This window comes from Bolinopsis microptera, chromosome 6 (assembly GCF_026151205.1).
Source record: "Bolinopsis microptera isolate Bmic1 chromosome 6, MBARI_Bmic_1.0, whole genome shotgun sequence".
NCBI lineage: Eukaryota > Metazoa > Ctenophora > Tentaculata > Lobata > Bolinopsidae > Bolinopsis > Bolinopsis microptera.
In genome coordinates, this window is record NC_087077.1 from 14,035,312 (window position 1) to 14,047,976 (window position 12,665).

At 38.4% G+C, this 12,665-nt stretch overlaps 2 protein-coding genes across 2 annotated transcripts in view; one reads left to right on the forward strand and one right to left on the reverse strand.

The window, feature by feature from the left end:
• LOC134816333 (protein HID1-like) overlaps window positions 1–8,472 on the reverse strand; it is a 58,479-nt gene extending 50,007 nt beyond the window's left edge. The window contains exons 1-10 of the mRNA XM_063825131.1: window positions 8,200–8,472; window positions 4,415–4,567; window positions 4,037–4,103; window positions 3,743–3,909; window positions 3,178–3,231; window positions 2,880–3,045; window positions 2,574–2,743; window positions 2,204–2,383; window positions 1,905–1,988; window positions 1,003–1,093 (exon numbers count right to left, since the gene is read on the reverse strand). Coding sequence (XP_063681201.1) covers window positions 1,003–1,093; window positions 1,905–1,988; window positions 2,204–2,383; window positions 2,574–2,743; window positions 2,880–3,045; window positions 3,178–3,231; window positions 3,743–3,909; window positions 4,037–4,103; window positions 4,415–4,567; window positions 8,200–8,265 — 1,198 coding nt within the window. The 5' untranslated portion in view covers window positions 8,266–8,472. The remainder of the gene's footprint in view (window positions 1–1,002; window positions 1,094–1,904; window positions 1,989–2,203; window positions 2,384–2,573; window positions 2,744–2,879; window positions 3,046–3,177; window positions 3,232–3,742; window positions 3,910–4,036; window positions 4,104–4,414; window positions 4,568–8,199) is intronic.
• A 778-nt stretch (window positions 8,473–9,250) lies between these two features.
• On the forward strand, window positions 9,251–11,391 carry LOC134817288 (uncharacterized). The gene is made up of 6 exons (XM_063826421.1): window positions 9,251–9,342; window positions 9,569–9,644; window positions 9,894–10,077; window positions 10,324–10,450; window positions 10,676–10,855; window positions 11,050–11,391. Exons 1-6 carry the CDS (start codon window positions 9,261–9,263, stop codon window positions 11,367–11,369), a joined length of 969 nt encoding a protein of 322 aa, XP_063682491.1. The 5' UTR covers window positions 9,251–9,260; the 3' UTR covers window positions 11,370–11,391.
• Window positions 11,392–12,665: the final 1,274 nt, after the last annotated feature.

Here is a 12,665-nt window from a genome sequence, read left to right on the forward strand (position 1 = left end):
AACTTGTATTTTGTCTGCATATAACTAATCTTATCTTCCCTCACTCACAAAACCTCACAGTTATCACCAGACGTGAACCTGCGGTATCCCGAGGAGCTATTTGAACGTCACCTCCACAAACCGTGCCGTTTTGTGAGACCCAACATTCTGCCCGATATTGTACCGACCATATACAAGGTATTCAGTTACTATTTACATGTAACATTGTAACCAATCAAAGTAGAAGAATTTATCGCGTTGTCAACTTATTTCATGATCATTGTCAACTTATTCTATAATCACTGATTGCTCGGCGAATATAAGAATTCTCGGTATTTCAGAAGCCGGCCCAGCCGAACAAGCTGCTCCCCTGGTGCCCCGAGAACTACCTGCCACATTCCGTTACTGAGAGTGATCACCGAGAATCAGAAACAGAGTCCAATCATACAGCTGATAACGCTGATCAATCCGAACTTATGGGACCGTCTTCCAAACATCGCACAACAAACAAAAACTCTGTAAAAAAGCGAGAGTTCGTTAGGAAAGACTCTTTTGGGCCTTGCAAAGCGTTTAAAAAGTACGCGAACCCAACGCCTAAGATAGTTCAGTACTGCACTCAAAAATTTGCAAATACTTGGGAACCAAAGGAAAAACAAATTAAAGGTAAGACAAACAATCCGGCTAACAAAACAGTGCACAAAAAGTTGGGACCGTTGAACTCTGTAACGGATAAAATTGACAAGGATCTACAGGAGCGAATGAAGTACTTTTTAGTCAGATTACGATGATGCAGTCTATTGAGAGATAGGGAGATAATCTTAGCAGGTTGTTACTACAAAATATCTCTAGGTATTCACTGCCCCTTCACGGTTTGAAGTGGCAAACTGAAACATATTTAATAAAGCCTTGTAAGAGCTGATAAAACTAACCTGGAGGGGGTTGTTTAAAACATGTAAGTGATACAAAATAATCATTAAGTAGGAGCTTTCAGAATACATGTGTAAATCGTCTTGAGAAACTAACCAGGATCATTGCGAGACTCGGTCAGATAGTAAAGTATCGGAACTAGAACATCCAACACATCACTCGTCTTCAACACGTAGAAGAGAAATTTCTGAAAAAGTTTTAATTTTAATTAATAATTAATTAATTTATATTTTAATTAATGGGGATGAGATTCTAGCCACAGGCGTATTTCATGCCATGAAGGTTATATTTTAATTTGATGGAATAACAAGTTGAACTCTTTTCGGAATTATATTTGTTCACTATTGTTCAATGTTCAGGTACATTGAAATACGATAAAATGATGATATTCGTACTTCGTAGTGTGTTTCATTTTTTCCCGATCCATGACTCAAAGTGCCGAAGGCACAAAAGAGTCAAGTACAAGGGTTAGCGAACGAGGTTTTTTTTTGTATATGGTAGCTTGCGACCGTGCGAGCGTGCGACCGTGCGTGCGTACGTGCCTTCGCCCCAGCGGCCCAGTCTATAGTTATCGCCCACGTGTTTGCCTGCGCAAAGTTATTTTGCGGATAATCTGAATTAAACAATTGTTGGCGCGCGTTGCTGAACTGTTCAAGTACATTGTTAATTAATTTCACCATGTACCATCCTGCTAGGGACTAATTGATAGCATATTATTATTATTTTGACTTAGTGTTACTATTTTGCACAGATCCGTGTCAGGTTGCATAAATAATAAACATATAAAAAAATGTTTAAAAATATACACGATTTTCAAATTCAATATGGAATTATATTAACTGGGCCGCGCTCGGCCTGTCACTCCGCCATATCTGCATGCTTATAAACAGTAAAGACTGGGGTCCCCAGGTGGTATGGAATATGATAAAATACGCCATCACGGATCGGGAAATTGAGCGGCCATCCACAAAAGAATAGCGGCCGCATTTCTTGTTTACCTTATTATAATCACACATCTTCCAAAACAGCACCAGAAGCTCCTCGTGAAAACCAATCTTCTTGCAGCTGTTTGGCAGGTACGTCTGGTATAGAAAGTCAAATTCAGCACAGTAATAAACAATATATTGCGTATATACCGGCACGGTAAGAAATTGGTGGATTTTCATGCCTTTACCTTTAAGGCATGGAAAATGAATGACAGTTTTAGTTGACCATTGTATATCGTACACAGTACAGTACATTTTACATTGACACATTATACACTACACATTCAGATAGTATAAAACAGAATTCAGACCTGTAGAAGAGGGTTATTGAGAAGTTTTATAAGACCACAGAGGATGAAATGAAAGTCCTCCTCCCGATGTATTCGGGAGAGGAAATATGTGAAGTAGTTGGTTGGGGTTGATTTCTCGTCTATTGACTGCATGCTAGCTGACTCGTGGTCCAGAATCACCATCAGGACCTGTGCGCTAACCTGGGTGGAATGGTAAGTCACTCAAGATAACTCATTAAATACAAGTAAAGGGTTTTAAGCTTACAAATATGTTCACATTTGCATTAATTTGACCTCATAGAACGGCAAAAATCAGTTTGTAATCATCCACCCTTGACACACCACATACTTATTATGAGATAACAGAACCAAATTGAACCCCTGAGCTCACCTCGACAAGCTGTTCCCTGTGGTCGGAGAACATTACATGCTGGTATGGTAAACCGTACCCCTGCGGGTCGTACGCACATATCACATTGAGCAGTGAGGTGAAGAGAGGTAGTGCATGTTTGTTCTCGATGGACGTGAAGTAGGATAACCATAGGTTCGGCTGCGAGGAGTCTGAAGGGTTAGAAAGTGATATTTAGGACTACTACCATGACCGCTACTATACAGTCCAGAGATAATTTATCCTGATTATTTGATCTGAAGTTAGACCGTGTAAATATATAGGGAATTCTTAAGCACATTATCTCACCAGAGGGAACGTAGTACATGGTCTCCGAAAAACAAGTCAGTAACAGTTTCAATATCTCGGTCCTGTTGCTGTCGATTTGGGGAGGTGTTTTCCTCGAGTAGGCGAACCCGACACCCTTCTCCCAGATATGTTGGATACTCTCAATACTAAAATCTTCTAACGTGTCCTGAGGTCTCAAATTAGTGGTCTGAAGGTTTGGTTTATTAGCTAATTGACCAATTCTTAGTTTATTTTCAAGGTATTGCCAGACATTTAGCTCGAGATAGGAAGTTTGATAAGTAAAATCAAGGTGACTTACCGGACCAACTGTTGCAGGGGCGACTATAGTGAAATCAGGGCAGAATAGCAAATCCTGAAGGAAATTTATGTTAAAATGAGTTTTGCCGTTGCCAAAGTCACAGTATGTGCAGCAGCTGATTGCCAAAATAATACAACCGTTTATACGATTGTTGGTGATTTTATTCTGTTTTCTCGTTGGTCTAATGCCATTAAACCAACGAGAAAATAGAATAAAATCCCCAACATTAGACTAATGGGAGTCGGAGTGTCAAGATGTCATGGTCGGTACTCGGTTTATTAATCGCCTTTTATCTAATTTAATTCATCGTTTCGATCACGCGCACGCACGCACAATTTTATTGCTTGCTGCGCTGCGCTTGAAATTAATCGTTTTTCTTAGGCTTGCAACTTGACTTGGCTCGAAAGAACTGCATCGCGCGTCACTGTAACGAATCTCTAAAATAGTGACCGGCCATAGGAGACTGAGTATCGGGTAAGTTGGCCAAAACGATATAATATTCCGGCGAATCTTCAATTACAACAATTTCTATGTTGTACAAATACCATGAAATGATATGGCTTACGGATAGCTTTTTGAGGAGTATCTGAGCTAAAGGGGCGTTTCCGCAACTTTCTCCGTGTAAAGAATCCTCTAGATCGATCGAGTTCTTAGACCAGAAGAATGACCTCCATTCCTCACTTTCAAATACGAACGGTATAAGCCTTGTCAGTAATCGTACACAATTTAACACTGAAACAGTTTTGATGGAATACAATGATAAGGACAAACTATTACCAATCAAAATGATGATGAATCAACTTCTGTTTACTTAATTAAAGTAATAATTATGCAGAAGCAATTAAGTGAGCGAAATTACCGATAGCTTGTTCTGATAAACTCATGCTTGGACCAGCAATTACAGAACTGTCCAACTTCTCCACAGCCTGATGGGGATAATCACGCGTTACAAAGCCTTAATATTATGTTAAAATGAGAGTTGTATTCGGATACCAGTTTAGAAATGAATATTCGGGTTGTTTTAACACATTCTCAATCGTAACCAGACAAGACTACAAAACACGTAGATTGGCTGCACAGTATGCATCTGCAAGCTGTTTGGTTAACTAGTTTTGTTTTCCTTAGTGCTGACGCTACTTGATATAAGTCCACTCCCTTCAATATTATGGTTTTATCGTGGTCACGTGCCAAAACAAACTCACATCACCTCCCCACCAGTAACCAACTTTATAATTACCTTGTAAATAAGCGTCATGAAGTTGGCGGGAGATTCTTCGCGTAGGGTGTGGATATCATCAGCAGTAACGAGAGCGAATATATCGCTGATGTTGTTCACAGTTCCACTCCAGAACTGATCCCAGAACGCATCATCTGATGTATCTATTGTTTGCTGGAATGTGAAGAATTTGGAGACGGGATTATAGATGCACACCAAATAAAATTCAATCGAAATGTACCCGAAGTTAAGGGGAGATACACCAAAAACGTTTTTGCTCCGAACATCGATTTTATTTTATATTATGGTTAAATAGACAAAAAGAATAAGATTGCACACCTTCAAAATTTTCTAAAAATACTCCCTCATCGAGAAAAAAAAATTTTTCTTTTTCGACAATTTTTAAAATTTGGAGAAGTCTGTCAATGTAATACCGATAGTTCGGCCATTTTAAAAGTTTTTTGGCTGATTTTTTTACTGAACATTACTTACATTCCGTACAAGACAACCCTTTAAAGCATTATATAATTGAACAATAAATGACCAAGTTACAGACCGAACAAGGTGAAAAAAGAAAAATTGGGATTTTTGCCTACCACCAAAGTTGTACATTTTACCACTCGCCCAGGTCATCAGATATCGCTTTAAAAATTCTTGTGAGTGTAGCCGATGATCATATCAAACTTTTTGGAACAGGATTTCTCTCAGTTTTGAGTTTTAAGGTATGAAATGTGGCCTCAAACGACTTAGTAAAATTCATCGTAAAAAAGGGCCAAACATGGCAGATTTAAGGCTTAAAATGCCTATAACTCAAAAAAGTATAATTTTTTTTGAAATAATTTTTACAGAATCGTAATCAGCTTGAGAAAACGAATCTTTTAGTACCAAATAGGTGATTTTACAAGACAAATTGTCTTAAATAATTTTCCAGCTCGAACACAACCTTGTATAAAACACCTTGTATAAATTTTGTACAAATTGTACACATTTTTTTACAAATTTTGTGTCTTTAACTATTATAAATTTGATACTAAAAGATTTGTCTTACCAAGCTGATTACGATCCTGTAAAAATTATTTCAAAAAACCTAATACTTTTTGAGTTACGGGTATATGGCCCCCAGAATATAGGTCGTTTTTTGAGCACTTAGAAACAGGTGTTAAAACTACTTCTAAGCATGTTTAGGGCTGTAAATATGTACATAATAACCCTTTAAATGTTTCTTGGGTAGTTGAAAATAATTATTAGGTTTTTAAGTGTACTTTTTTTTCACCTGTAAAAATACCATTTTTTAACAGGGCCCCCAGAATATAGGTCCAAACATCTGTTCCTAAGTTGTTCTAAAATTGTCACAGACAGTTATATGCAGTCAGAATATGTTGCTGAGACTGTATTGATGATGCCAATGGCTCCAGATACTAAATTGAAATGGTTTAGAGTATACTTAATAGCAAAAAATCAAAAACTACGGCCCCCAGAATATAGGTATGCAAAAATCGTCCTCAAATACTCCACCTTCATACATTTTGAAGATGCCATCTCTTCAGCATATGTTCTTTAACTGTTTCTCATCACTACCCCACATTCCTTAATGCTCAGGGTGACAGAGAAAATGCAGAATCTTGGTCGCTATTTTTTTTTAAACCTATATTCTGGGGGCCATATACCCGTAATGAGTAAAATCTTTAATTTTACTAGTTAAAAAGCATTCATGCACTCATTTAGTAGGGATCTTAACTAAATACTTAAATAAGATTGAAGGAGTGTCCCTAGATATGATTGAGGGGGCTGTTTTTATCTGTATCAATACAATGTGCACCTCAATGACTGTAAATCAGACATTTTTGGCCGCCAAATTTTTTTAAAGGCCTAACTCAAAATTCTGTCCCAAAACTTAGGGTCATGAGACAATTCTACGTTGATTCTGAAAATTTCATGTGAAAATATTGAAAACCTATTGAGTTCTATTGTTTTGAGCTAAGTCAGTTTGAGATATGGGCGATTTTGTTCATTTTTTGCGATTATTTGAACACAGAATCCACAGTTAGGTAGATATTGAGCTGATAATCATAGAGAATGTGTAATATATGCTTACCTTCCATATAAAGTTGGTTTCATTCAAAAATATTGATATTTGACCAATTTATGGACCAAAATCGATCAAATTAGGTGCGTATGCCCAAATATGGGCATATGGTTTTTGTTTTTATCCCATAACTCGGCCAATTTTTATCCAATTTTGATAAAACTTGATATGTGGGTTCAGGAGACTAGTAGCTACAAGTAGAGCATCCCACAGCATGGTTTTGGGCATGTTCAGGGTTTTTGACCAACCTATATTCTGGGGGTCGTATGGACCTATATTCTGGGGGCCCGTAAAATTGTGATGGCCATAACTTTTTTCCAAATTGTCAGTTTGAAGATGTCTCGATGAAAAGATAGCTTAAAATAATACTTATACTCATACCAGTAGTCTTAATGGCATGTGTTGGACAGATTTTTGTCATGACAATTTTTCGCCATATTTACCCCTCTAGAAAATGACAACATCGTTTAAATTTTTCGCTGTCATGACCAAATATACCAAAATACCTCATGTAGGTCCAAAATTTTTATCCAGAAACATTAGTTACATGTTTTACTCCAACCTAGCAGTAACAGATCCCATTAGTATCGCTTATCTTGGTTAGAACTGTATCCACTAACATGACCTATATTTTGGGGGCCACCTATATTCTGGGGGCCATATACCCGTATAGGCATTTTAAGCCTTAAATCTGCCATGTTTGGCCCTTTTTTACGATAAATTTTACTAAGTCGTTAAGGCCACATTTCACACCTTAAAACTCAAGACTGAGAGAAATCCTGTTCCAAAAAGTTTGATCTGATCATCAGCTACACTCACAAGAATTTTTAAAGCGATATCTGATGACCTGGGCGAGTGGTAAAATGTACAACTTTGGTGGTAGGCAAAAATCCCAATTTTTCTTTTTTCACCTTGTTCGGTCTGTAACTTGGTCATTTATTGTTCAATTATATAATGCTTTAAAGGGTTGTCTTGTACGGAGTGTAAGTAATGTTCAGTAAAAAAAATCAGCCAAAAAACTTTTGAAATGGCCGAACTATCGGTATTACAGTGACAGACTTCTCCAAATTTTAAAAATTTTCGAAAAAGAAAAATATATTTTTTCTCGATGAGGGAGTATTTTTAGAAAATTTTGAAGGTGTGCAATCTTATTCTTTTTGTCTATTTAACCATAATATAAAATAAAATCGATGTTCGGAGCAAAAACGGTTTTGGTGTATCTCCCCTTAATGTATGAGGAGAATAGTATTTATTGGCTTAACATCAAGTTTACGTGTAATCAAAACATTTAGACCAACAACGTTACTCCCAATAAATACTACAATACTATAAATAACGAAACAAGGTAAGTGTACATTTCCCTGGATCACGCTACACATACATCTACAACTTACATTTACAAAAGTAGACTTGGTCCTGAGATTTTTAACTAGATTGAATAACCTGTTGTGGTGGCTTGAATAAACCGTGAATTCTGTAATATGTACGACAATTCACGACAATATCAAATTTCAACCCAGATAACAAACCAAGCGGCACGAGAATCACAAACTTTCTTACTCGTATTAAAGTCGTGTACTTGGGGTAAGAAGTAAGGACATTTATTCTAAACTAATAAACCGTTATCATTCTCAGTAAATATAAAAGGAATGTTACATGCTGCGCATTCAAATTTAACTTGAATATTCGAGACAGAACAATATTTCTGAATGTAACTTACGTTAGTTCGTCCAGTTAAGTTGACGATGGCCCGTCGGAAACCGACTTTACTCTCCGTACCTCCCATTTAGCCAATCGCGATGAAGTACCTCACAGAATGAACCAATCAAAGGATCGTATTCGAATCACGTGACAGAGTTTGGCCAATCAAGGAGAGCTGTCTTTGACACAAATGTCAAATGAGCTTGTTGGATGTTGCTCAGGTTCTTCTTAACATAGCTTCAACCTTTAGCTACACGTTATGAATTGTTAGATTTTTAGTATAGTTAAATTAAACAGATTGTTAGATATTCAATCTAGCTAAATTTAATAGATTGTAACATGTTAATAATTAAGAATATCAGAACACGTTGAATATGACATCATGTCAAACTAGGAGGTGAAACTGAAAGATGATATGAAAGTGACAGGGGACCCAAACACTGAGCTCGATATCGCAACGCGGCTGTATTGTATTTCAATGATAGCTTATCGTTCGTACATTTGCTTGCTTTTCCTAACACTTTAAATACTAGCGTAAAAGCACACGAAAACGTGGATTTGATCGTTCTTAGGTTGTCATAAATTAGTCTTAAGTTGGAATCGTTCATATCTTATCAATTATTGCAATTATTCCAATTATTGCAATCATGCTTATATGAGTATTAGGATTCTATGATGCAGTTGATATCAAATTTAAGTTAGTTTGATAACTAAAACATTGTATTGGAGTACAATATGTATTGTACAAAGATAATTCTCTGAATTATATATACATATTATTGTACTCCAATACAATGTTTTAACGTCATTTTGATCGGTTTTGTTGATATTACGCTGTGTTTAGTAAGAGCAACATTTTAATTGGCTGTATCTTCGGTTGTGTAGGATATTTTTTGACGCGATTTAAACTTACTAACAAAAAATACTATAAGCTTCCTCCCTATGACCACGGGTTTTCTAGTATGTATATAAAGTAATCTTAACCTTTATGTTGAATAACGAGTCTATTACATAATTAACAAATTCATTGTAAACGTGTATAGTAGCTAGTATATTGGCTAACAAACACATTGTAACAGAATGATTATAGTAGTCGTAACATTGGTATTAATACAAATCTCACACTGCAACATATCCCTCTATCTGCTCAACTTGGACACAGGTAAATAACGTGTTCTGAGCTTGTTGTAACATAAGAAATGGAATTGTTTAATCAGAGTGGAATCTGTTCTGAAAGAATTCGTTAGATACTGTATGTGATCTGACCTCACCTGCTTCTAAGGTTTCAGTAAACGTGTTTCCAGCTTACTAACAGGAACAACTGATCTGAATATTAAGCTAAGTTTGATATCTTATAACAGTACTCGGAAATGGATTAATTACCTCAGGGAAAGCATTAACGTCAGGAGGATCAAAAGTGCAATTTAGTGATGTTGATTTTGGGAGTCCTAACCAACTCTGGCAGTAAGTAATGAAAGTTTATCTCAAGAAACGGTATTTCAACATTAGTTTATTTCAGACATTGATGGTAAATAATCAATGGTGTAAATCACCACTGAAACTTAAGTTCTTGAGAATAAATGCCCCTCACACAAAAAAGTCATTAAAAAAAACTTTAACGGCCATTATCTCGAAAGTTTTTTAACATTCGCCCATGACGATATGTTTTGAATAGCTTAAAACCATATTATTTAATAATGAAACTTCACACAGGTTCACTTCAGACGGGAGTCTGATCGTGTCACAAGATGACAACTATCTGGGCTTCGACCACGTGACCAAAGACCTGGAACTGAAACAAACCTCAGATGTGACATGGTCCTGGGTGGATATGAAGATACAAGCCACTGATCAGAGTCCAGCTCAGCTGGTTTGTCTCGGGCCTAACGCTAATCAGGTGAGATGGAATTTTCATGCCCCTAAAAATATGTTAATTTATCGACCAGATTCTTTTAATCTACTCTTTATGAACATTTTCATTCATGACCAAAATGTTGGCATTTAGACAGTCCTACCTCTGTATACAAAGATACAATAGTGGATTTGGCTGCGCTACAGCTACGAGAAGATTACCACTCAGCGCATTTTAATCACATTGTACACTTCCTAAGTTATTAATCGTATTTTACCAATATTTTCACAGGTGGTTTCATGTGACAAAGGAGCAAACATCACACTCCAAGTTCATGAGGTAGAACTCTACAATTTGGTCAAAGATATTAGATCCTCTATAGATAACGCTACCAACGAGTTAAAGAGCAATTTGACGAGTAAGTCGTGTCGAGAATAAAATTACAGTTCTAAAACTAAACCAATCAGCAAAACGTCACTTCAGCCGCAGTTTTAAAAACTGGAATATTATTATCAAAATGCGCCTTTTATTTGTCTGATATCCACTTCTGAAATCAGCGTTATTCCATATTGATCATCAAGGTTGCAATTTTATCTATAATTACAAAAACTGCAGAATTTAAGAGTACCACTTTATACCCAAGGTGTTCAACAAAAAACAAGTGCAATAGAAAAGAAGATAAACGAAACTCAGGGGCACCTGGACCAATGGGACAAAGACCTGCCAAAACATATAGAGGACTTTGAGGAACATTCTAAAGTTGTGTCAGACAACATTACTCTCACTAAAGGCCATCTGGAGGAGGCCATGGACCTAGTTAAAGGTGATTGAATTCTTCAAATACCTGTTCTTAAACAAGCTAATTTCATAATTGGGAGAGGGGCAGGTGGGGGGGGGGGGCAATCCCATCGATGCTAATGTCCATTTTACCAAAAGTTGAGCAATAAATAGACAACATTTAAATGGAACATTTTTATATTATTTATATCAAATTACCAACTAACTAACTCTCCTTAGACGACATAAAGACACTGAGCGTCTCAGTCGAGAACATAACCAACCACCTCAACTCAACTAAAGTCAACTTTACAGCACTTAACACAGCGCTGATCACCTACAAAAACAACACCAACACGACCATCAACCAAGAAATGGAGAGGGTTCAGGAGGAACTGAAAACTAAATCTGCTAACGGTCACATCATCCCGGACAACGTGTATGAGTTCAGTGTTTTGTTCTTACTTGCGCTGGGCATTGTTAATGTTATGGACATTGGACGTAGACTCATTATCTATTCCATCAATCAGAGAGCCCCTGACAAATACGGCACTGAGTAAGGTTTGAACTACCATAAACTTCTATGAAATACTATAAACTACTATGAACTACCATAAACTACTATACTATGAACGGACTATAGGGGGGGGTGTCACGTCCGTCTATGTCCGCCTATGTCCTGTCCTTTTTGGATTCTATGAGACAACGGACGTGTTTTTTGGGACATTGGCGGACACGGACGGACATTGGCGGACACGGACGGACATTGGCGGACTCGGACGGACATTGGCGGACTCGGACGGACATTTGCGGACCCGGACGGACATTGGCGGACTCGGACGGACATTGGTGGACATTAGCGGACATATAAGAGGTCTAAAAGTCTAAAGAATAAAGATCTCACAAATATTCCCAATATTTAATTAAATCCAGTCACCAAATCCGGTCGCTAAATCCAGATCTATTTGTGTCGTCAACATATCTTTGAAACAGTTACACAGGGTACACAGTAGGCACAGTACCTATTCAACGAAATATAGGGAATATAACTTATTAATCACACTAAAGCTATTAATAGCTTTAACTTATTTTATCAAATTATATAGGGACCCAGGAAAAGGCCCCAGGAGGAGGAGGAGGAGGAGGAGGAGGAGGAGGAGGAGGAGGAGGAGGAGGAGGAGGAGGAGGAGGAGGAGGAGGACTGGGGAGGAGGAGGACTGTTGAGGACTGATGAGGAGGACTGAGGACGAGAAGGAGGAGTAGAAGGAGAACTGAGGAGGGGAGGAGGAAGAGGACTGAAGAGGACTCAGGAAGACCCAGGAGGAGGACCCAGGAGGAGGACCCAGGAGGAGGAGGAGGACTGAGGAGGATGACTCAGGAGGAGGAGGACTCAGGAGGAGGACCCAGGAGGACTGAGAAGGTGGAGGACTGTTGAGTACTGAATAGTACTGAGGAGGATGGCTGAGGAGGATGGCTGAGGAGGATGGCTGAGGAGGATGACTGAGGAGGATGACTGAGGAGGATGACTGAGAGGGAGGAGGAGGATCAGGAAGACCCAGGAGGAGGAGGAGGAGGAGGACCCAGAAGGAGGACCTAGGAGGAGGAGGAGGAGAACTGAGGAGGATGACTCAGGAGGAGGAGGACTCAGGAGGAGGACTGAGAAGGAGGAGGACTGAGGAGGATGGCTGAGGAGGATGGCTGAGGAGGATGACTGAGAGGGAGGAGGAGGAGAAAGAGGAGGAAGAGAACTGAGGAGGAGGAGGAGAAGGACTGAGGAGGAGAAGGAGGACCCAGGAGGAGGAGGACCCAGGAGGAGGAGGACCCAGGAGGAGGAGGACCCAGGAGGAGGACCCAGG